This window comes from Schistocerca serialis, chromosome 1 (genome assembly GCF_023864345.2).
Source record: "Schistocerca serialis cubense isolate TAMUIC-IGC-003099 chromosome 1, iqSchSeri2.2, whole genome shotgun sequence".
Taxonomy (NCBI): domain Eukaryota; kingdom Metazoa; phylum Arthropoda; class Insecta; order Orthoptera; family Acrididae; genus Schistocerca; species Schistocerca serialis.
The window spans coordinates 817396915-817422604 of NC_064638.1; the positions used below are offsets into that span (position 1 = coordinate 817396915).

Below are 25690 nucleotides of genomic sequence, written 5' to 3' on the forward strand. Positions count from 1 at the left end.
CATTGTGATGTCGGCACTTATACCTGAACTGTCATTGGCGATGTTGGCATGCTGTCGATTCTAATGAGAACAGCCCTATCACTTGAACTGTTCACAGTAACACACTCTCTACCCTACCTTGCTATTCACAACGAATCCTACTCCTGCTGCACCATTTTCTGCTGCTGCTGATATTACACTATACTCCTCTGACCAGAAATTGTTGTCTTCTTTCTATTTCACTTCACTGACCCCTACTATATCTAGATTGAGCCTTTGCGTTTCCCTTTTCAGATTTTCTACATTCCCTACCATGTTCAAGCTTCTAACATTCCACGCCCCGACTCATAGAACGTTATCCTTTCGTTGGTTATTCTTTTTCTCATGGTCACCTCCCCCTTGGTAGTCCCCTCCTGGAGGTCAGAATGGGGGACTATTCCGGAATCTTTTGCGAATGGAGAGATAATCGTGACACTTTTTCAAATACAGGCTACATGTCCTGTGTATACACGTTATATGTCTTTAATGCTGTGGTTTTCATTGCCTTCTGCATCCTCATGCCGATGGTCATTGCTGATTCTTCCTCCTTTAGGGGCTGTTTCCTACCCCAAGGACAAGAGAGTGCCATGAACCTCTGTCCGCTCGTCGGCCCTCTGTGACAAGGCCATTGGCAGGATGAGGGTGACTTTTTATCCCGGAAGTGTTCGGCCGCCAGTACTGAATATTAGTCAAGATTTAAGCGGTGGTGGGTTTCGAATCCGGACCAAGAACGTTTTGATTAGTAATCGAAGACGATACCTCTTGACCGTGGGTGTTCACGATCGCCGGCCGGTGTGGCCGAGCGGTCCTAGGCGCTACAGTCTGGAACCGCGCGACCGCTACGGTTGCAGGTTAGAATTCTGCCTCGGGCATGGATGTGTGTGATGTCCTTAGTTTAGTTTGGTTTAAATAGTTCTAAGTTCTAGGGGACTGATGACCTCAGATGTTAAGTCCCATAGTGCCCAGCGCCATTTGAACCATTTGTTCACGTTCATAGTGATGCTCTGCTGTTCCAACAGCTTCAAATTTCGCTGCACGATATGATCTTCCAATAATCGTTCTACTCTTTGTTCTTGTGTTAGTGGATCTGCACTCGTCACACATGATTCTGCTTCCATATTGACGTTTGTTGCTTCAGTACTCGTTACATGTCTTACATGACTTCTGTCAGCCACACTTACCATCTTAGCACCTACAGGGATTTCAGACAGGATAGTTGCTATCACATCAGCTTTTTCTGCTAATTCCCGCAATGGGAAACCTTCAAGAACTGCCACAACTGATGACATGCGAACCAGTAGAATGGTGGAAGCATGACGTGACCCAGTTGGTTTGTGCTATATATATCTTGTCAATTACTGGCCACTACTCCTCGTTGTAATGCAGCTGGAGATGCGATTGGCTCTACCTTAACTTCTGTTTCCGTCGAATGCGGTGGTGTGCCTGTCATTATCCCTTATGGAAAAAAAACAGTCCCAAATCTCTTCTTTAGTGAATCACATCAGGGTCATCACTATGGGATATTATGCACTGAATAAAATCACTACTGCATAACTCACTCATACGAGTATGCTGCAAGTTTTTGTTGCAACTAAACACCCAAGGAATAACAACATAAATTCTAAATTACTAATAAATACTTTTTGCTGTACCAAAGATTCTTTCTCAGTCTCCTGCCTCGCTTGTACGCACTGCTGATGTCGCCATACAATGATCCCTCTTGCATAGGCCTATTAAAATTGTTTTGTGTTAAAAGACTATGAAAAATTGGATCTGATGTATGCTATGCACAAGGGCGAATTAAAAACATCAACAGTATCGCTAACGCCATGTAGCTGATTCATGATGCTCTGTTAACATCTGACTGGAGAATATCGTCAAACTGTCAATACTTGACCTCACACATTCAGTGTGTACTGACAATATTTTGATGGGCATCTGCGCTGGTCTTCAATATTTCCAGTGTTTGCAATACGCGCCCTCGGACAGTCAATCTATTAGCGGTTTGACGATGTTATTGAATACGTGAGAGTCACTTCTTGGACAGGAAAGAATATAATAGCAACTGGATTTTATTTGAACAACTGTGACTTGTGGCCAGCGATATATACTGTCAACAGGAAGGGAATACTAGAATCTAAGAATAAATATCGAATAGCATTAAATAAATAAAGTTTTAGAGTCCTTCAGTACTTATCAAAGTTTAGCTCGTTTCTAGTTAATATTATTTAGTACTTAATATCAACACAAATGCGCTATTCAGACACACAAAAAGTTAGCTGATTCAAAATGCATAACAAAATGTGGTCGTACTAGTAGTAGTAGTAGCAGTACTGATGCTTCCATCCCAAACACTTCGGCTATTTCTTGCACCCAGCGCTGGCAAAAAAAAAAAAAAAATGCATTTGCTCGACCCATAGAGTAGAAATATCTCTGGAGTGAGCATTCAGAAGCGCAGAATTGATTTTGTGTTGTCAACATACATTGCCACAATGGTCACGTGATCTCAGGACGCCGTAGATTTGTCCGACATTTGTCCTATAAATTTTGAATGTTGTCATATCGCTATTAAAGACAGATTCCCTTCGTAAGTGCTGTGGATTTAGTATAGACGGTTGCAGGCACCATAGCAGTTTACGTCTGATATTTGAAATAAATTGGGCTCTTAGCTTTGAAGAGGAAAATGAACGAGCATGACGTCACAGAAGCTTCACGTCAGCATGTATTTACAATGTCTTTCATGTCACATCTCGTCAAGTCGCTTAACACTGTACTGAAAGGCGAAATTCGGGTTTTGAGTCATCATCCCTAATATGCATAAAATGTTAGAGTATAGTATCAGACCTGAGGAGCTAACAACGACAAAATTTGTCAATGGCAGAAGCAAACTTTATAACCTATGTTCTTGACCAATTATGTTTGGTAAATTACAGAGAAGTGAGAAAAATACATTCGTACACATCAAAGAAAGCTTCAAACGAATTAATGAAGCCTGTTAAACTTATCCATTATGTTTTTTATTACATAATTAATAACGACATAAACAACTGTATTTTACTCCTTCATTAAAGCTGACTTTTTTGCTTAAAACATCATATGGTGGAATTTGCTTCGTCTACTGATGTTCTTATACATATACATTGTGGGCGTCAGCGCCGTTGTGTTATTGTAAAACCTAAATAACTTTTCGCCTTCAGATATACGACCCTGGTTGTGTAAGAAAGTGGAAAAAATATCCCAGTCGTCACTAAAGCAAAGCGCTATTATAAAATAAAGATTATGAAGATACAACAGTACAATATCCACTGTTATAAGGAGAATGAGCGCGGTGAAAATAGGTTAACTTAAGAGGTTAACAGACTGGTACCGTTAAAACTCTCTTCCCGAGAAACCTTGACGTACCGTGAAATGACGTGACGTTCCGTTGACGACCTGTGCGAATGCCTCCATTCGAAAGGTATTGTAGAATGTTTTGGTGTTATGTGACGAGACTTGACGTTACCTGATGGCGGACGCGAATTGGCGCTAAACAATCGACTTCGTCCCTAGATCACGTGACAAATCCTGTTTAATGTTGACAACATACGCAGGACGCAATGCTCACTCCAGAGATATTTCTACTCTATGGCTCGACCCATCAAAACATCGATCATCAAATGCTTCTTTCGATAGTGCCACTGCCCTCTATGAAGACTCTGTAGAAACTCATTCGCCCAAGCTTTAAGGAACGCGAAATACGATTGGCTCATATGATTCAAAGCGCACATTAGTGTACGTTGTCCGCCAATGGAGTGCGCTGTAACGTAGATTTGGTCGAGACATATCGCAGCACATATTTTACAATTTTCGGTGGACCGCCTTTTCTGTAGACGTGCAGCTGCGTAAAGTGTGCAATTTAACCGAGTTTAAGATTCATTATGGCAGAGGAAGAATTACCGTCAGGGTGGGAAAAGCGTTTGAGCAGGTCAACTGGTGCGTTTCATGAATTTATACGTATTTGCGTTAATGTGATGCAGACTTTATTTACGATGGTATTTTAGGGGTTATGTCAGGGAGAGATGTTATTTTGCATGGGACAAACTTAAATGTGAGAAAGTACATTTTGTCATTTGTACAAAGTTGTAAACTTCTAGAATTCGTATGTTGGGAGTATTTATCAATGTACTCACTTTGTGTATTATCTGCATCCCACCACAGTATCGTAAAATGCAGAAGTTGAGAATTAGCAAATAGTGTAACTGTCGTTTCTGTGGTATATGTACGCTGTTGTTTATGGCTGGGGGGCACGATTTGATGTGTGCTGAATGCGTCGGCAAATTGTAGAGGTTAAAGTAGTTACACGTCTTAAAGGTTAATAGCTGGGTAATTGTTATGTAAAAAATGTAATTTTGAAATAAAAATAAATAAAATATTTCCTTTTCCCCTTGGACCTATACTTAGTATAGACAGGGAACATTTTTACGTGGAAATGGTAATTCTAATTTGAACTGGAGTGTTAGGAACTCATTAGCAATGAGCATGCTTGACATGCGGACACTAAATGTATGTGTGTGGCAAAATGCACTTCATCTTGGTTTCTGCTTCTGGGTAGACTAAGGGTTTACTGCAAATAAATATGCAGCATTCTCGCTGTGAAATGCTTTAACAGGTGTTCAGTAATTCTCATTTTAAAAGTTTAAGTGATATATCAGTCACAGCCATTGATGTTCTGTTCAAGCAGCTCTTGTATTGTCGAAAAGTGTGCTGTAAAACAGTAAGATAATGGCTTGGGGTAACTTAAAATGCCTATTTTCTGTAGTGAAATAAGACATTGGTCTAGTGCTAGTTATATGAACGGGAAGGTATATTGTATTTTGATTCCATAATTATTGTCATTGCTGTTATAGATACAAATGTCTGGAAGGTTTTCAAGTCAGTTTTATTACACGAATCTTTGAGAAAGAATGCAAAAGAACTACTAAATCACTGTACTCACTCCTGTATTGCCTCCTGTATTTCTTATGCAGCTGTGATGATGTACAGTACCATTAAAATAAGTGTAATAACCAGTTTGCAGTGCAGAAGTAATCAGTTTCTTATGTACGAATTAAAATTTATTTTTATATTTGGTACTATTCCCTTAATGCTGCATTTAAAATGAAGCATTGGACAATGGTTTTGTGTGTGTGTGTGTGTGTGTGTTTTTGGTTGGGGGGAGGGATTAGACTGCAGTATGATCAGGGCTTTTGGGAAACCACGTAATGGCACAAAGAAGTTGAATAGGAAGTGGGGGAAAATGGTTGGACTAAAGGGTTAACAGTAACTTAAGTGGTATTGTTGCTGTATTTGTAGATATGAAGACAGTTATTCAGTCCCACAGGATTTTATCAATATGAATTTGTCTTTCAGGACAGCACTATTATCTTAATGTGTATACTAAAGAGAGCCAGTGGGATCGTCCTGACAAACCTGCAGAACCTGTATCCAGCAGTGGACCAGAGCAAGTGCAATGCAGTCATTTGCTTGTGAAGCATCAGAATTCACGGAGGCCATCTTCTTGGAGGGAAGACACTATTACACGCACAAAAGAGGAGGCTTTAGAGCTTGTCAAGTGTAAGGCATTTAATAGGAATTAACACTTTCTTCTGTTGTCACGCTGAACTAGTGTATCCTACATGTGTAGTATTCACTGAAAAGTGTCCATATTGTTGTTTACAGTAAACACACACACAAAAACACAAAGTTAGTTTTCGGCATAACTAAGTGTAAATATCAACTGAAAGAAATTTGACAGCTTTGTTAGGTTTAATAGGCTAATAAATCAGTCACAAGATACATAAATTTAAACTCTGTACTTGTGGATATGTTTCACTTGTATTGGAAAATTGCACCATTGAGAGTTTCTCCCATATTTATTTGTGGTGTTTTAGGGGTTTAACATATGATGTGCATGAACATGCAATTAATGTAAAGTAAGATACATAGTTATTGAGTCGTATGAATAAACTGGAGAATATACTTCCTCGGAGAACATTCTCAGTTTCACATGAATACATTGTCAGGGAATGTACTTCACCTGGGAATGCTCTTAGCTTGAGTAAATGGGTGGGCGAATTTGCTCAGCATGAAGAACATTCTCAAATTTCGTATGAATAAAAATAGAGAAATTTCTCACAAGAAGACCATTCTCTGTTTCTTGAAGTGACCTCTGAATTCGTACTGAACAAGTTCTTTCGATGTTAAATTTGAACGAGATTTTTAGTAAAAATGGCAGAATTTGTGTAGAGCTTGGAAGGAAAAAAGATATATATGTAGCCCAAAGAAATACTGGGGGGGGGGGGAGAGAAAAAAAAGTATACACAAGTTTAACTATAAAAACAATAGTTGCCGGGTGAACGTACTTCCTGAAAATTAAAGAGGCGGGCGATCTTTCATGTAGTTAAGTGAAAATGAGAAACCTTTAATTGTGCTATTTAACAGAGCCAGGTTTCCAGACTGGTGTGAGATGATTTAGGTAAAACTAGACAACTGTGCCACTAATATTTTCATATGATCATTTTGCTTTCTCACAGCATCAGTGCAGTGTAATGTTAGAAGTAAATGGATGGACCAGAAAAATTAATAACTGTTTTATTACAAACTTAGTGATCTTATCTCGTAATGAAACAGCACAGGTGATCGATTAAGTTCTTGACATGTGAGTGGACCATTAAGCTTCTTATTTAACCAATATATCTAGTCTTAAAAAACTGCCAGCTTTCAGGTTTGAAGAAGCTGAATGTTTGATGTATTCTTAAGATGTCAGTCACTTAATGTGTTTGCCTAACAAGTTTCACACAGATTGAAAATTTGGGTATCATCATCAACAAATTCATTTTTGTAAACTCTCCATAATCATCTTAATTACAGGTATTTGTTGCTATGCATAAAAATACAATCAAAATGTAGTGCAAGTCTTCCAGAACACATTGATACTAGTTCCATATTTTTACATTGAATAGCTTGCCTGTTTGAGAGAGTTGAATGAAATGTGAAGCTACACGTGTGTAATGTGCCGAACATGGCAGACATCATGCACTAATAAGTTTTTCTAGGAGGGGGGGACAGGCAGTGAGAAAGAACTCCCCATCACAGAATATGCTACAGATTTTTGTTCATACATAAAAATAATTTTCTCGAGGAACGTTCTCTTGCACTGAGACTCTTCTTCAAAGAATGTAATCTTTTGTATTCATACAACTAATTTTGAATTGATAGTTTTAAGAGGGCAGTAGGAAAGCCATGTACATTGTCAGGGTGTATACGACCCGGGAGATCCAGGAAAAACCCTGGCATTTTTTCATCCGGGAGAAAACCGGGAAGAACCCAGGAATTGTTTACAATTCTGGGAATTTTTCATTGTTTTAGTTTTCAGTTAAATTTTTGTGATTTTGAGTGGTAAGAACCAATACTCTAACAAAGGATATTACTGTACCCCGCTACTGCAGAATAACACTGCAGCAACGAAACATGAACGAAAAAAAACCCAGAAAACATAAGTTGCAAAGGAAATGCGCCGTACACAACAACAAAACACAGTGCTCATACAAGCGTCTGCCAACAGCAAAATGTGTCAAAGGCTTTTGGAAGACCAGGCAATGCTGCATAACAACAAATTGCCTCTGGTGAGCGTGACGTGACAACTGTTTAAATTAGATTCCTTTGAGCTGTTGCGGGTGGGCTCTTGTGCATGCGTAGTTGAGTCGCGTATGAGGAGTACCTTCTCCCGCTTCTTGTTACAGAAGTGTGGCTTGGCGCCACTACCCAATATTGCCCCGGTTCGGAAATATAGTAAATCCGGGCCTGATGCACAGAGCAGTTGTGGTGGGGATGTGGGTCATCTCCATGTGGCCTGTGTTTACGTTAGTGATTTTGTTGTTTCCTCTTCGTTTATTGCTCTCACGTTAAATGATAAAACGGATTTTCGTCACTGGGAGATATCAAATGAATTAAAATACGTTCGCGTAATTACGGATGGCCAAAATATGTCATTAGTTTCCAATTTTACTTCCACATTTCTGACAGTAGAGCATTAATCGCCTTGCAGAACAATGAAGTTATCTTTGTCGGTTTGCTAAAGAGATTTGACTTTTGTTAATCTTTTCTGCTGAGGTAAGTTTATTAGAAACAAAATGTTTAATTTCACACTGTTGGCTGGTTTCAACTGTTCGCTGTTTTCAAGTGCACGTATGACATTATGCCATAATAAAGAACATGAGATAATACAATACTAGTACTCCAAGAAAGTTTACATCCGAATCTGGACATACGAATGTGCACTTTAAGCCAAATTATGCATTTTAGTATGGTCCACGAAATTCCGATGCTCTTGAAGTATCGCTTGATGTCTTGTTTCTTTTATGACGTGATGTAAGATCTTTTAATGTTTTACACGTACGAACATAGTGGCCTTCCTGCGTCATCGCGCGGTGACGACTGTTATCTGGCGCTCTCTTGCAACTGCTGAAATGAACCTATTTCTAACAGGTAGCGGGAAAATATTGGGAACGGTGGTTTGAAAAGTGTTACATACATTAAAAGCAAATTTCATTTTACGCGAGATGAACTATGTGCGAGAATGTACGATGAATTTCTTAAATAACAAAGCGTTTGACTCTCATTTTAAAATCAATTCTCTGAGGACGGCTATTTAGAAGAATTCCGACCTTAGAAGATCACACATTTACGTCGTTATTAAAAATTTTACTGGCACATTTGTGTGATGTATTTTAAAGTGTATCGTGCAGAAAAGATCAACATTATATGTGGAAGCTTAACTTCTCTTCCAGCTTATTAATGGTGGAGACCAATATTATATGTGCATGCTATGTATATTAATTTAAACCATTAACTTTTCTTATTTGTGTTTTCACGCTACTTAAGAGTGATCTTGCTATTGGGTGATTACATCACGTGTCCTATGCTGTCATCAGCTGGCGAGATCATGTGACATGAATTATGAGTGGCTTACAAAAGCGCATCGCACTCTCGATTTCAATGCTTTGAAAACTAACATGCGGTATTTGGTGGAATTCGAATTTATACCTTAGTAATACGAAAATATGCAGCCTACATATTGCTGCACATCAAAGGTGTTTCAAAACGTTGTTTTCTAAAGTACGTCGGTGTATAAAACCATAAACATTCAAAGGATTGATGAGTTTTACAGTGCCAAGGAATAGTATACGGTCACTTAACACGGAAAAATTGTATTTTCACCCGGGAGAAAGTGTATTTTTAACCGGGAACTCTGGGAAAAATCCGGGAATTTTTTTTTCCTTGTCTACGTAGACACCCTGTTTGTCATCTGATGCGTGACCCATGGAGACCAATAAAACCAAAGTGTATGACTTGCGAGTCACAAAGTGTTTAGAGTAATTAGTGAATTGGCTAGTTAAATCAGGTGTAGGTTTGCTGCTAGTGACCTGTCCTTGGGTTGGGTATTGCAGTGGGTCAGTAAAATACTTTACTTTCATAAAATTTCTGACGTTCTTCTTTTTCTTTCTTTCTTTCTTTCATTCAGAATTTGCCTGTACAGCCGTATCCCCACAGGATTTGTTTTACTACAGTTGGTTGAGACCAGTCAGAGTCACATTATTTTACCATACCCTGGTATGAAGTTTTCTATCCTGTTGAAGCTCGTTTGAATAGTGTAGGACAGATCATTGGTTGTGAGAGGTGTAAAACACGTTATTGCACAAATCAATATCATCTGCAAACTTCCTTCCAGTGAGATGCTTTATGACAATGTATGGTTTCATTCTGAAATATATTAACTTTTATAAACAAAATAATAATAACCGCTTACCCCAGTCCTCAATCTGAGAAAATTTACACTATCTGGAATCCTATGTGAACCATCACTTGTTCATTATAGAAACTTCTTTTTTTCAGCATATCGTGAACAAATTGTATCAGGACGGGCGTCGTTCGCAGAACTGGCACAGAAGTATTCAGACTGCAGTTCAGCGAGGCGAGGTGGTGACTTAGGACCCTTCGGTCGAGGTGCTATGCAACGACCATTTGAACAGGCAGCATTTGCTCTTAAAGTAGGCGAGCTCAGTGAGCCTGTCACTACTGATTCGGGAATTCACATTATTTTACGCACTGCATAGGAGTATCAACTATACATCTTGCTTACAGCAAATTATTTTATTCAAAATGCATTACAGTTATTACTTAATTTGTTCATGATGTAAAATATGTATAAATTAATAAAGGTCATTATTCAAATGATGCATAGCTGGCATTAGCAAACACTTCAGTGAAGTATAGTATGTGTTTTAAATATGATCTGAGACAAGGTGTAAACTATTGTTATACTTAGGAATGGTGGAAAATTGGTTAACCAGAAAAACAGTTATCTGATGAGAGAAGATGGTCATAATGTAAGCAGTTGTTGAATTATTTGCTGCAGAGCAGCTTTTATTTTGCAGTGTTATGTGTGCAGTTTTTTTCCCCAAGTTCATTTATTTTGTATCGAAGGAGAAGGATTGAATCCTATTTCTAGTTAAAAATTGTTAAATCACAAAAATCTTTCAGTTAGTGGCATCAGTTTGTGCATTTATAAATAAATACATACTGTATCTGAGTACATCCATTTTTTCAATATTTAGTTCAAAAACTGTGTATTGTTTGTAAAGAAGGAATGTAGGTTTGTCTTTTACTGCAGCTTTTACATGTGGGAGGGGGGGGTTGAGCACTTACATTTGTCAGACACGTAGCATAGTTTAACTAAGGCTCATAGTGCTTGGTTTTTATTGATAATTGTACAAAGAAAATGTTAAGAAATTGTAATTCATGTATGAACCGAGAGACTGCTGTGTGAAAATTTAAATGAACTTATAAACCGAAATTTATGGAAGAAGCGCCGCAAGTCTTTGATAAATAAGAAATTAGTAATTAAAGCACTTTCAACAGACTTTTACATTGCACTGCCATATAGAAGAAAAATTTTATAATGGTGACCTTGATTTTAACTCTGTGATTCACTTTCACAGTAAGCGTATACCATTATATTATGTTGTAATATGAGAGAGACCAGAATTATTTTGACAGGTAAATGTTTTTGTGATGTATCTCAAAGCCGTAATGTTCCAGTAATTGTTTTTCAATATTATTTCTGTCTTCGATTTTAAAAATGCTTAAGCTCCAAGTTTTTTTGGGCTTGAAAGTTTCCCTGTGAGAACTCCTTGCAGGACTCGAGAATTTGTTTAGCAGTTACTGTTGTATCCAAAAGAGTAAGATTTATTTACATGTAAGGTTCATTTTATTCAAAATTTTAGAAAAATCAAATTTGTGTTGACTAATAGGTATAGAATTTTGAATGTTTTATTTATTGACATAAGGTAATGTTCATTTATTTTGTTTTTTGGTGCATCCTTTATTGTTTTCCCTTCTTCACTTTCATTGTTTCAAGTCATCAGTTAAATTCTGTATGAGAACTTTTTGCTGGCAGACACAATTATATTAGTGACACGATTGGTTTCCTATTGTATAAATACACAGGTAGCAACTTCTGTCTGTGCAAAGCAGTTATGTGTAAATATTGATTTCTTTTTGTTCCAAAACATATGCTAATGTCAGTGACATGTCATTATTCTGTAAATACTTATAATAGTAGGCTTGATTTTGTGCATACTCTGGTTGACTACAATTTATGATGAATTATATTGTCAGCCCCCTTCTTACTGTATGAAAATACTGATTCATATACTCGTGCATCTGCTATTTGTAAGCTGCAGGAGGCTTACACAAATGTAGTCAATATTTATATTGTACATCAAGCTTCATAAATGCCAGCTCTAGATTGTAACAAAGTGTCTGAAAAGTCACAAAATAAGCCACCTTACTTACACACTTGCTGCTTTCTCTAAAAATTTCTTAATAGCTTCCAGAACTTTTTCATTGCATCAAGTCACAAAAAAAGCTAATTCTATCTGTAACATTTCAGAATAGGGGCCTATTGTGTATGTGGCGGATAGAAAGTTGTCTATGTTCATAAAAGATGTTTTCACAACATGAAGCAATAAGGAATGTGGCCAAGATAAATAAGACTGTTGTTGCCAATAATGTACTATTAGTATTTGTTAATGATATTTTAGCCAGTTTCTATTTCTTTAGTGTGTAGATATTGCTGTAAATGCAGTTCACAATGAGAACACTTTTCAGTTATGTACAGTTTGAAGCTTCATAATGTTCTGTATCCAAAAAGAATTTTTTCCTCTTGGAAGTGTCTTCCACAGCTACTTTATTTTTGTATTTGTGAAACCACTGGCCAATGACAATGACAAGTAGTACAAGGAGAGCTGAAAAAACGAGGCTTCAGTCCTGAAATTAATAATACCCAAATAAATAATGGAAGAGTGTAGCTGTGGAAGTTTTTTCCAAAGGAAGAAATTGAAACTTGATGCAACTCTTCAGTAATAACATAGGTATTAGTGCACAGAAGTAGTACAGTGGGAGCTTTTACACATTTATTAATGCGGTATTGTCAAAATTATGCCTATCTGTGATATGAGCTCTAGATCACATCATCTGTGAAATAAGTGTGTATTGTGCAACTAGGAAACTTTTTATATGGAAAAGGACACCTGTCCCATTACTAACTTTCTGAATATCTGACATTTCTGATTTAGTTCACGCCTTTCATCTTCAGACTGTAGCTAGTACGACTATCTATTACACTTTTTCTGTCAGTGTTACTGCCACAGGAGGTGGCAAAAGGGTGGAATATCTGAGCTTTATATACATTCCTGTTTAAATATATGGTTTGGAAATGAACTGTGAAGTATTAACCCATTGCCTTGAGAGCGCGAAGGCCATTACCAAAGTTGTGATTTAATGAAAATCCGGTGAGAGGTGCTTTGTTGGATTCCTGCAAGTGTTAATGCAAGAACAACTTGCATGGTAGGTCTACCAAGATGAAATTATTGTAGTATGTTAATCAATTAGTGTGGAATAGGGTCAACAAAAACATTATTTTGCTGGCTTCATCCAGCTGTTTTGCATAAATTTGTTTAGTTGAATTGAATTTGTGAGTACTAGTATCAAACATGATTTGTATAATAGATGTTTTCCTATTTTTTATTTTATTTTTTTTTTCCAAAAATAGTTCTAAGTATGACTTGAATTTGTGTGTACTTCATAGTCAGAACTGATAAAAGCTAAATTAAATTAACCAGTAAGTTTCCGTGTCAGAATTTTCTGAAACTGTGCAAAGTTTTATTTTTAGCTATTGCTTCGAAAGTATTAGATGAAAGAGTTACCTACATAGTTTCTACAGTGCAACAGTTGTGAATAATTTGTATGAAGTTTCTGTGCTATGTAAAGAAGTCTTCCTGTATCAATAACATTTTGATTGTTTACCCATAATCAATTATTTCTTAATTTTTAGACGTGAGGTAAAGTAAATGCCATGTAGGTTTGCAGAATGAAGGCTTTTCATTCTGGTATTTCTGTGCCTGTTTGTTTCTCACAAATTAGTAGGTAAATCCAGAAAATATAGGACTGAAGTTAATGTAACATAATGTGAATTAAAAAGTTTCGTTAAGTGTTTAAATGTAACAGCTTTTAATTTAACAGTATCCATTTTCCTAAACTGTTCGTTGTAATAAAAAGAAGGCAGGTAAGAGGAGTGGTGGAGGAGAGAACTTTCTGACCATGCTTGCCTGTCCAACACTGTTTTGCATGTGCTGCTTTAACCTCTGAAATACTGAAACCTTTGGGAATAGATCGTTCAGCAGTTTTGAAAATACCGATGTCACATAGTTTTAAAGTTTGCTTTCTAGTTTGTAACTTGGGTTACAAAAATAAAATTTCATTTACTACTGATAAGTGGTGATTTTGGCAACAGAAAAATATTTTCAAATTGACATTCTGTTCAGACTCTTCTTCTTCCTCCCGTTTGTATGTCTGTGTGACTTTAGTGTCTACAAAACGGAAACAGCAAAGTGCAGCTTTCAGTAAAACAGTTTATAGATTTCTGGAATACCCATGCTCTTTAAAACATAACTGCAGAAGAATCAAAATAAGATATATTTTTTTCCCAACTGGTAATACTGCAATATTTTGATTAAAGTAACTTTTTGATTGACATTTCAGTGAGGCAATTGATAGGGGCCATGTGTCTGGTAATCACAGCTCTTTCAAGGGATGTCAGTAGCAAAGTTATTTTGTCTGAAGTTTACAACAACAATTCCACTGATAACTACAATTCCACTAACCTGGCTTCCGGGCCTAGATTTCTGCATTTAATTGTTTCTAAATAATAAGAAGTAAAAGCATCAAAAGTGCAGCAGGAAAGGGGAATGAGGAACAGAAGTAAAACTGGTCGTGTGTTCCTACAGAGGAACAAAGTAGCAGGGAAATTTGAGTGTAAGCTTCATTCTAAACAACAAAACTTAAGAATAATATTACAAGAAGTCTGCTTACAAAATAACAGCAAGTTTTAATGCAAAAAATAAATAATGAAAACTAAGACCTTATGCTTCAGTGGGATACCTGAAATGAGAGAATTTGTTGAGACGAACATGTTTGTCATTTACATAATTCTTCGAGAAGAAAGCAAATAGAAATTCTACCTAAAATAGACCAAATGGGACTAAAAATGAAATTGATTTATTTTTTGAGGTAGTGCAAAATTTTACTTTGTACATAGACCTCTAGGGAGCAGAGTAAAAATACGAGGGTTGGACCTTAAATAGTGGCAACTATTTATTCATGACCGATACAAAAGAGTTACATGTTTGCACCTGTTAGTGCCCTTCAAAGTAGTTGCCAGCGTTGTGTAGAACCTGTTGCCAGCAATGTGGAAGGCGTAGTATACCGTTAGCAGAGCCTGTTATGTTGACTGTGTAAATGGAGTAGTCTGAAGTTTTGGTGACTCTCGTGTACGACTGTGATGGTGTTATACTAACGCATTACGTTCCTCCACAGCAGGCTGTCAATGCACAGCATTACTGTTCATTTTTGGAGCATCACCTGCGAACAGCTTTGCGAAAGAAGCGGCGACACTTTCTGCACAACCCACCCATCATTTTGCACGACAATGTGCGGGCGCATACAGTGCAAGCTGTGGCTGCTCTGTTCAGTCGATGGGAGTGGGAAGTACTCTACCATCCACCATACTCCCTGGACTTAAATCCTTGTGACTTTGATTTGATTCCGAAGATAAAAAAAACCACTTTGTTGCATTCGCTTCAGAACTGTTCCAGAGATTCAGCAGGTACTAGACTGCACTATCAACAGAACAGGCTCTACTAACGGTATACTACGCCTTCCACACCGCTGGCAACGGGTTCTACACAATGGTGGTGACTACTTTGAAGGACAGTAATAAGTGCAAACATGTAACTCTTTTGTATTGGTTGTGAATAAATAGTTGCCACTGTTTAAAGTTCCAACCCTTATAGATACACAGCAAAGGGGGGGGGGGGGGGGGGGGACAGGCACACCAAGAAGTATATCAGAGGTAAGAGTGTAAAGACGCAACATATTCAGTTCTGCATGTTTAGACATACTACTCAAGTAATAAGTGAGAAAATAATAAACGGGGTGGAAACTTCAAAATACTTGGGTGTCCACCCTGACAAGAATTTGAACTGAAAGAATCACACTTTGGAACTCCTAAAACAACTTAGTTGATACACATTTGCACTTAACAATCATTGCAAATCTAGATGACAGAGAAACCAATAAGTTGACACATTTAGCATACTTTCATTCAACAATGTCACTTGCAGTAATGTTCTTGGGTAAATCATCATTAAGAAAGTAAGTCTTCATTGCTCAAAAACATAATGTAAAAATAATACATGATGGTCATCTATGATCGTCTTGTAGACATCTGTTTAAGGAGTTTGGCATTCTGACTACTGCTTCACAGTATATTAAACCTTCATGAATCATTCCATGTAGGCTTTCACGGCTCACCTCGGAAGATGTTCTCCGCAGTTGAGAACGAAACGTCAGGGAGAAGAAGTTCTACAGATCGACCACGGCAACTTAGCCCGGAAGAGTTTACTGATTAAAACCTTCATGAAGTTTGTTGTAAATAATCCCCTACAGTTCAAAAGGAAGAATCATGTACATGATTGCAATACCAGAAAGAAAAATGACATTCGTTATTCCACACTGGAAATGAGCGTTTGGTGTCATTGGCTGGGAGGCCCCATATGGGGCAGGTCTGGCCACCTTGGTGCAGGTCTTCCTACATTCGACACCACATTGGGCGACCTGTGTGCCGGATGGGGATGAAATGATGATGAAGACAACACAACATCCAGTCCCTGAGCTGAAAAAATCATCGACCCAGCCGGGAATCGAACCCGGGTCCGTAGGTCGTCAATCTGACTTTAGCACAAAAAGGGGTGCAGAGTGCTGCAACAAAAAATTTTTGATCACTTACCCAGTGATATAAAATGTCTGACAGACAGCAAAGTACAATTTGAAAACAAACTGAAAAAGTTTCTCCCAGACAACCCCTCCTCCTGTGTAGAAAATTTCTGTTATTGTAACGCAGAAAATGTTTGTAGGAATTACCAACACACATCTGTACATCTAAAAGAAAATAAAAACATGCATGTTCAGCATGTAGCCATATTTACAAATTAATTTGCGTGTGAATGTAAAATTACTCATTCCACATAATTATGATTTATCATGCAAAATAATCCATTGGACGTGAAACTATTTAAAAATAGAGAGCTTGTCAGAGTAAATTAAGATAAAACATCAGTATCTTGGAAATGAGGATTATAAAGACATAATTGGAAGGAATAATTATTTAATATGTACTTTACAAACAGAAAAAGATATGAAAGCGATAAAAGAAATAAAAGTCGCATATGAAACAAGGCAACTCTTATGTGGAAGGCAAGGAATCGAAGATGGCCTTTGAGTAGGTGGAATGTATTTCATTGATGCCCCAGCTTGCAGTCAGCTAGACTCTAAGTATTTTTCAATGTCAATAAACTTTACCAACAGCTGTACAATTTAAGATATTTTATTTTATTCTGAAAGCAACCAGTTTTGGCAATTCATTTTGCCGTTTTCAGACCCCATATGCTTTTTTTCAAATCAACAGACTTATTGTATTGTGCCATAAAACTGGTATCATGAATTCCAATCGGTGTGCAGATGCTTCATACGAAGACGTGACAGCAAGTACGAAGTATCTGCACAATGACTGAAATTCATGATATCCAGTTTTATGGTGCTATATGATGTTTGTTGATTTAAAAAAAGCGTATGGGGCCTGAAGGTGGCAAAATAAATTGCCGAAACTGGTTGTTTTTAGAATAAAATAAAATATCTTCAAGTATACGGCTGTTGGTAAAGTTTATTGACATTGAAAAGTACGCACCAGCCAATGTCCTCTGGTCGTAATGGACCAACTGATACTCTTATGTGTTCAATAGCTGCTAGCAATGAACCTCTGAAATAGCCACGTTGCAAGGTACAGCAGTGTTGGAGTTCCATCTGATAACAGAGGTGTTGCAGCTATGTTACCAGGAGCCTCTCCACCACTGCTACTACCAACCCAACTTCTAGCCAGCGTGTCTACCTGATCATAACAGTTCTTAGTCATCTATTGCTACTAAATATAATTTAAGTAAGCACAAAAAGGAATGAAAAGATCTCAAGCTGAAAAGATCCATAAGGATAGATCAGCAAGAAGAAACACAAAAGAAGTTAATTATAGTTAACTTGTAGGAAAAATTCAACCGAGGTGGACACAATTATTATGAATATTATGAATTTTCCTGGTGACTTCCATATTTGTCAATGATAAAAATGTTTTAGTTGTCATCATTTCTCTTGACAAACCAGAATCCAATGAGTGCAATAATATAACAAACTTTTAAATGAACTGCAGGAAATTATTTAATATTAAATCTTAGGAAGTGATTATATGTCATTCTAGACCATAACTAATCACTAATACACACAAGGGTAGATCAATATATGTAATACCAAAATGAGACAGTACACAAGCACTGACCTCTTAAAGAATATTATATTCTCAAAAACTTGCAGTTACCTACATGCTCTGAGAATGGAGACCTAATTGTAATAATGCAAAAATCCAGGGTTGAGTTTTGAAGGGGTGGGGGTGGCGGTTGGAGGGATGTTGTAGTTTCTTACTTTCTCCTCCCCCCACCAAATATAATTAGTTGTCTTTCCCATTTTTAAAGGTACCACAGTTGTCTAGGATTTTAATAATGACAACAATAAAATGTATCAAAGTGTTTTAATATAGTAACAATAAAAACAACATTTTATTTTACATTACAGCTTAGGACACTGCCTTAGCATAACTTGCAAAAAATTGCAATTCAGAAAAAATATATCATTTTATAATCATTTGATCAAAATAGCTATGTGAGTGTGTATATGGGTGGAATGCTGTTTCCTTCAGTCACTTTCTGTTGTGTGCAGCAAGTATGGCCAACACCTGAGTGGTCTCCATTTCCTAGCTGGAATGTTATTCCCAGATTGTTAGGGTGAGAAACTTTGAAATTGATATATGTAAAAATATAAATGCCTTTACTTGTTTTCTCTCTCTTTCTCTCTCTCTCCCTTTTGTGTGAGGAGAAGGTGCCATTTTTGAGCTGTCCCTCTTTCTTACCAGAAGAAGGAAGCAGTGGAACCTAAAGCTAGAATTATTTCATGTAGTTTGTTAATGCTGCTAATAAGGTGTACATGTAGTACCTATCAGCAGCACTAACAAATTTCACCTCCTTAATATAAGTCATCATCATCATCAGTTTTCTGCTATGTTAGTGGGCCCTTTGTGTCACCATTTCCTGTGATCCATTGCTTCTTGCTTAATGTTGTTGTATGTGCTGTCAATCCATAATTTCATCCAGGATCTGAAATCTCTTGCTTCCTCTTCCCTTCTACATTCCCCTGTAAGACTGTTCTTATAAGTCTCTACTTCTTTCTTAATATATCTCTAATCCAGTTCCTCTTCCTCCATTTTGTTACATTCAGTAATTGTCTTTGCTCCCTCGCTCATCTCAGTAACTCTTCATTTTTCACTTTATCCACCCGGCTTATTCTTTCCATCCTATGTGTGTCCACATTCTAAAAGCCTCCACCCTTGCTCTGTCTTTCTTCCTCTGTGTCCAAGTTTTGGGACCATACAGAAAGACACTCCATACAAAACATTTTATTAATCTTTACCTCAAATCTCTGTGCATGCTGTTGTAGAAAACTCTCCTTTTCTTACAAAATGCCTCTTTTGCAATTGTTATCCTTGTTATAGTTTCTGTGCTGCTCTTCCAGCCAGTCAGCCAGTTGCCACCCTCCTATATAGTGTTCATAGCTTGTAGTATTGCCCCTGCCATTACTTTTTTTCTTTTTATTGTTTTCATTCCATAAATAAGTTTATAAGTTGTCTGCTTTTCCAGTCCACTCATTTTTCCCTCATCATGGCTGCAAGCTTAATCCCAAGCCACATTATCAAATGCCGTTTCCTGGTCTATATAACACATACAGGGTGTTAGGGTTATAAGTGCAAATATTGTGACCAGTGGTGTCATAATACGAGGGGTATCCACAAAGTACATTACGTTTTGGAATTAAAAATAAATAAAGTATTGGAATTTTTTTTTTATTATATACAGATGAAAGCCACATTTAAATACTACTTTTCTACATAGTTGCCATTTAAATTAAGGCACTTATTGTAGTGATGGAAGAGCTTGGAAATTCCTTCGTCGTAAAACTCGGCCGCCTGCACCTTCAACCACGTGGCGACTGTCTTTTGGGCCAGAAAAGGTGTGATTTTTGTGGATTTCCTGGAAAGAGGCACTACAATAAACTCTCAAAGGTATTGCCAAACTCTGCACAACCTCAGAAGAGCAATACAAAACAAGCGCAGGGGAAAGTTGGGCTCAAAGATCTTGCTGATTCATGACAACGCCCGGGCCCACACGGAAAATGCCACTTGTGAAGTTCTCGAATCTTTTAAGTGGGAGTTGTTTCCTCATCCGGCCTACAGTCCCGACCTGGCACCGAGCGACTTTCACTTATTCCCAGCAATGAAGAAGTGGTTGGCTATGCAGCATTTTGATGACGACGCACAGCTTCAAGAAGAGGTAACCACGTGATTGAAGACGCAGGCGGTCGAATTTTACGACGAAGGAATTTCCAAGCTCGTCCATCGCTACGATAAGTGCCTTAATTTAAATGGCAACTATGTAGAAAAGTAGTATTTAAGTGTGGCTTTCATCTGTATATAATAAAAAAAAATTCCAATACTTTATTTATTTTTAATTCCAAAACGTAATGTACTTTGTGGATAGTCCTCATATGTAACCAATTCAGCGTTTTACTTGTTTATTTTCTCTGTGTCTAACAGTCTTTCTGCAAATATGTCACATAATTTACTATGTGATGTTTTCTGCATGATCGTAACTGCACCACTATGTAGACTACACCTGTCAGTATAGACTAACGGTTTTGCATCCACACTTCAACACCTGATCCACTGCCCAGAGAAAATAAGCAGTTATGGCTTGCTCTTTGTGTTGCTAACCAATCTGCAAACATACTACCCCTAACTGGTTTTTTACTAGTCTGTAGATGAAGGAAATTATGACATAATGTTGTTCAGTACACTTATACCCCTTCCTTCTTTTTTTCAATAAATCTCTCTCCCAAAATTCACAACAGTCCTATTGCATCTCTTTTGTTTGTATTCCATCTAAAGTCAAATAACTTCTCAGTCAGAGTGTCCTCCATTATCTTTTCGAGGCTTTTATTAATGATTCTTAACATAATTTCAGTTACATGTTAAATGAGGCTAATTACCCAGTGTTCAGTAGGGTTCTTAGGTGTTGGAATCATTGATAATGTCAGAAAGTCCTCTGGCCATTCACTACTATACATTTTATTACCTAACCCCAGGTTTCTCTTAAACCTTTCCCATTCAAAAATTTTAGTGTTTCTCCTCATATGGTATCAGTACCTAGTGCTTTCCCCTTTTTCATCGTTACTATTGCACTCTTTACTTCTTCCGTTGTGATTGTTGGTCTTTTACCATCATCCACAGTGTTCTAGGATTCAAGTGTCAGAGTTGTTGGCTTGTGATCTCTGTCATATAGCTCTTTTAAATATCTGGAAGATGTTCTTGCAATCTTCATACACTAAATGTTTGTCTTCACTGAGAATTTCAATAGTAACAGTTCCTAATCTATTTTGATCCCATGTTGTAGCTTCTACTCTGTTGTACAAGAAATCATAACTTCTCTTCGTTTGTAGTTCTTCAATTGCATCTCACTCCTCTTTTAGCCATTTTTCTCTTGCTCATTACGTTTCTGTTCACAGTTTGTTAATCAGCCTTCGGTACACCTCGCTGTTCGTGTTTTTTTTTTTAATTTTCTTCTCTCCACAATCTCAGAAATCATTTCCTTTGTAACAGGTGGCTTTTATACCCTTTCACATTAACACATCTGCAATTTTCTGCCCTGTTAAATGCATATGAGTATTCCAATACGCATTGACATTATCAAGTGGATTTTTGTCTTGTAACGTAGTAGAAAGTTCATGAGATTTCATTTCTTTAATTGTTTCTGTTCTGGATCCTATCTTCTCTAGGACCCACTTTTCACTGCAGCAACATTCTTCAGTTTTTTTTTTATTTTTTTTTATTTGCTTTTAATTGTATACCTGCCACAATCAAACTGTCACTGCTATTAATATCTGCACCTCATAATGTGAGCACCTTCTTGATTCCATTTCTGTACCTCTCTGCCAACAGTACATAATGAACTTGGTTTCTGGATTCATCCCTTGTGATTTCACTCAGAGATCCTACTCCTGTAAATTTTGAACATCTGTGTTTACATCTATACTCTGCAAAAAAATGTGAAATGCGTGACAGGGGGCATATCCCATTGCACCAGTTATTAGGGTTTCTTCCGATTCCATTAATGTATGAAGTGCAGGAAGAATGAACGTTTGAATGCCTCTTTGCATGCTGTAATTATTCTAGTCTTGTCCTCACAGTCCCTCTGTGAGCAACATGTCGGGGGTTGTAGTATATTCCTAGAGTCATCATTTATTTAAAGTCAGTTCTTGAAACTTTGTTAGTAGACTTTTTCAGGATAGTTTACTTCTATTTTCAAGAGGCTTCCAGTTCAGTTTCTTCAGCATCTCTGTGACGCTCTCCCATGGGTCAAACAAACCTGTGACCATTTGAGCTTGCCATTCTGTGTATGTGTTCAGTATCCCATGTTAGTCCTTTCTAGCATGGGTTCTACACAGCTTGAGCAATATTCTAGAATTTGTGGGACAAGTGATTTGTAAGCAACTTCCTTACTAAACTGATTACGTTTTCCTGTTCTCTATACCAATAAACCAAAGCCTACCACCTGCTTTACCCATGACTGAGCCTGTATGATCAGTCCATTTCATATCCCTAAAAAATGTTATACCCAGGTACTTGTATGAGTTGGCTGATTCCAACTGTAACTCATTGTACTGTGATCATGAGAGAACTACATTTTTTTCATTTTATGAAGTGCACAATTTTATATTTCTGAACATCGAAATCAAGTTGCCAATCTTTGCACCACTTTGAAATCTTAAGGTCTGACTGAATATTTACCCAGCTTCTCTCAGACTGTACTGCATCATCAGTAACATGTCTGAGGTTAGTGTTAATATTGTTTGCAAGGTCATTACACACAAGATAGAACAGAAAGGGTCCCAACACACTTCCTAAGGGCACACCATAAGTTATGAGGTTCATTCAAATGAAACCTGGTCGGTGTGTCTACCTTTGCCTTACGCATAAGGTGGCAGGTATGGTGGCGCTATCTATTGGTAGACAGACTGACATGTGTACACTGGTTGATGTTTCATAGTGCCAGTGTGGTTTTATGCCAAAGAGAAGGTGGCCACACAAGTTATTGTCTACTACTGAAATGCAGGTGAGTAATCAGGAACAACGAGGAGTGATTCGATTTTTGGTGATGGACGGGATTGGAGGCCACGAAATGTATCAACTGGTGCAGGCTATGTACGGTGAGTACTGTCTGAGTTGTTGAAGTGTTGTGGAATGGTGTTAAGGATACCTTGAGAGACGCGAGTCACTGGAACACGATGATTGCTCTGGACAGGCTCATCGTGTCATCACACTAAATGGTTGTGGAAGTGAATGCTTTAGTCTTGGACAACCGCAGAATCACCGTGGATGAGATCCATTGGTTAGTGGGTATTAGCGTGGGCACTGCCCACATCATAATACATTAGCAGTTGAACTTTAGAAAAATCTGTGCATAGTGGGTTCCCACCAACTGACCGCTGATCAGCACAGTACTCGAATGGTGCTGCCTTTGAGTCATCTGCAACATTATCATGAGGAGGAATATGGGTTTCTGTCACATTTTGTCACAGATGCCGAAACGTGGTGTCACCATTTTGAACGGGTAAGCAAGTGTAAGAGCAAGCAGTGGAAACCTGTGACTTCACCACCTCCAAAGAAATCAAAGGTTGTGCACACAAGTTCTGGTATGGTCATCATGATGTCCTTCCTTTTTGATCACAAGGGCCCACTGCTTGTTGAGTTCCTGGAATGGGGAACCACCATCAGTCCCCTGTGTTATCAAGCCACTTTACAGAACCTTAGATAAACCATCAAGTCGAAATGTGCTATCCTCCTACATGATAATGCCCCCAACACATGGCCAATGCTGTGAAGACAACATTGCAGCAGTTTCGGTGCGAAAGGCTGGAACATCCAACGTACAGTCCCGACCTTTCACCATGTGACTTTCATGTGTTTGGACCTTTAAAAAGAGTTATTTGCAGACATCAGTTTGCAACGGTCCAGGCCTGGATCTGACAGCAGCCTACTAGCTTCTTCAAGGATGGAACGGAAAAAATGTGCCAATGGTTTTGGCAACTATTTTTGAGTATGTGTACTGTGTATAACTACATTTTTGAATTAATAAAATAGTTACCATTACTTTACACTAGTGAGCGGGTTTCATTTGAACCCCCCCCCCCCCCCCCCCCCGCCAATACTTCTACATCTGACGATGACCTCTTCATCCAAGATAACATGCTGCATGCTGTCCTCGATACCTAAAAGCAAAAAGTCCTCAGTCCAGACACCATATGAATGTACTTGTGACAATTATGATATGATACTGAGTCAAACGTTTTTGGAAATCAAGAAATTCTGTAGCTACCTAATACCTAATTGCCATGATCTAGAGCTTTCAGTATGTCATGTGAGATAAATGTGAGTTGGATTTCACATGATTGATCTTATGAGAATCGACGCCAGTTGGTGTGGAGGAGGTCATTCTGTTTGAGATACCTCATTTTGTTTGAGCTTATAATATGTTCTAAAATTCTACATCGAATCGATGTCAAGGATATTGGACAGTAGTTTTGTGTGCCATTTGTACTACATTTCTTTCAGAAAACCTGTGCTTCCTTCCAGCTACTGGGCACAGTTTTTTGTCTGAGAGATCTACAATAGATTATAGGTAGTGGAGGAGATAACTCAGCCACAAATTCAGTATCAAATCTGATAGAGATTCCATTGAGCCCTGGAGCTTTGTTCAGTTTTAAAAATTTCATCTCTTTGTCAACACCTTTGACACCAATACTTATTTCACTCATATTTTCAGTGGTATGAAAATTAAATTGGGACAATTCTTCTGGAGTTTTCTTTCTAAAGAAACATTTGAAAAGCATTTAGCTTTTGCTTTACTACCCTCAATTTCAGTACCTGTCTCATTCGCTGGTGACTGGACACTGACTTTTGCTACTAACAGCTTTACTAACAGAATTTCTTTAGGCTTTTATGAAAGATCATTTGACAATATTGTGCTACAGTGGTCACTGAAGGCTTTACACATTGCTCTCTCGACAGCCAAATGAGTTTTATTCAGCATCTCTGTATATAAAATCCTGTGTTTCTTTTTTTTACATCTATTATACAGTAGTCTCTGTTTGTTTAGAAGTTTTAGTACAGTGACAGTATACCGTGGAAGGCGACTATTTTTGAGGGAATGAACTGTCCTACCGGGCAGTTACCCGTCCAATGTGTGGTCAACTACTCTTTTAAACTTGAGCCATAGTTCTTCCATGTGCTCCAGCCCTGTGCTGAGAGTTTCAAGTTTGTCATTGAGATATGAAATTACTGATATTTTATCTAGTTTACTGAACATATATATCTTTCTACTTATTTTAGTTGTCTTTGTATTTGGTAGTTGTTGTTGCCATAACCACATCATTTTCCCTGTACCAGTTTCAATGTGGACATCCTCAAAAAGGTCAGATCTATTTGTTGCCATTAGATCCAATATATTTCCAACATGAATGTAGTTTCAAACTATCTGTAGTTATCAGAGTAGGCATTTAGTGAGGTTTCCCGACTTGCCTTGTCATGTCCACTGCTAACAAACTGTAATTTTCTCAGTTGATTGTTGGATTGGTAAAGTCTCCAGAGTTATTACAGTATGTTGGGGAACTTACATACAATTGAACAGAGGTTTTCTCTAAAGTTTTCTTTTACATCAGGAGATAAGTTTAGTGTGCAAGAGAAGGATCCAATTGCAGTTTGATGCCCTCCCCTTATACTGTGTCTACTGTGACAAACATACCACCTCCGTTTCCCATTAGCCTA

General features: G+C 37.8%; 1 protein-coding gene across 1 annotated transcript; it reads left to right on the forward strand.

Moving 5' to 3' along the window:
* The first annotated feature begins 3812 nt into the window (after nt 1-3812).
* On the forward strand, nt 3813-13597 carry LOC126484300 (putative peptidyl-prolyl cis-trans isomerase dodo). Its single transcript, XM_050107734.1, has 3 exons — nt 3813-3990; nt 5407-5610; nt 9931-13597. Exons 1-3 carry the CDS (start codon nt 3936-3938, stop codon nt 10149-10151), a joined length of 480 nt encoding a protein of 159 aa, XP_049963691.1. The 5' UTR covers nt 3813-3935; the 3' UTR covers nt 10152-13597.
* Nucleotides 13598-25690: the final 12093 nt, after the last annotated feature.

Bases quoted from the DNA above. Each gene is read 5' to 3' on its own strand.
- LOC126484300 (XM_050107734.1), top strand. From the start codon at position 3,936: ATGGCAGAGGAAGAATTACCGTCAGGGTGGGAAAAGCGTTTGAGCAGG. The intron at 3,991-5,406 runs GTGCGTTTCATG...TTTGTCTTTCAG, and splicing joins GCGTTTGAGCAGGTCAACTG to GACAGCACTATTATCTTAAT. The intron at 5,611-9,930 runs GTAAGGCATTTA...TCTTTTTTTCAG, and splicing joins GGCTTTAGAGCTTGTCAAGT to CATATCGTGAACAAATTGTA.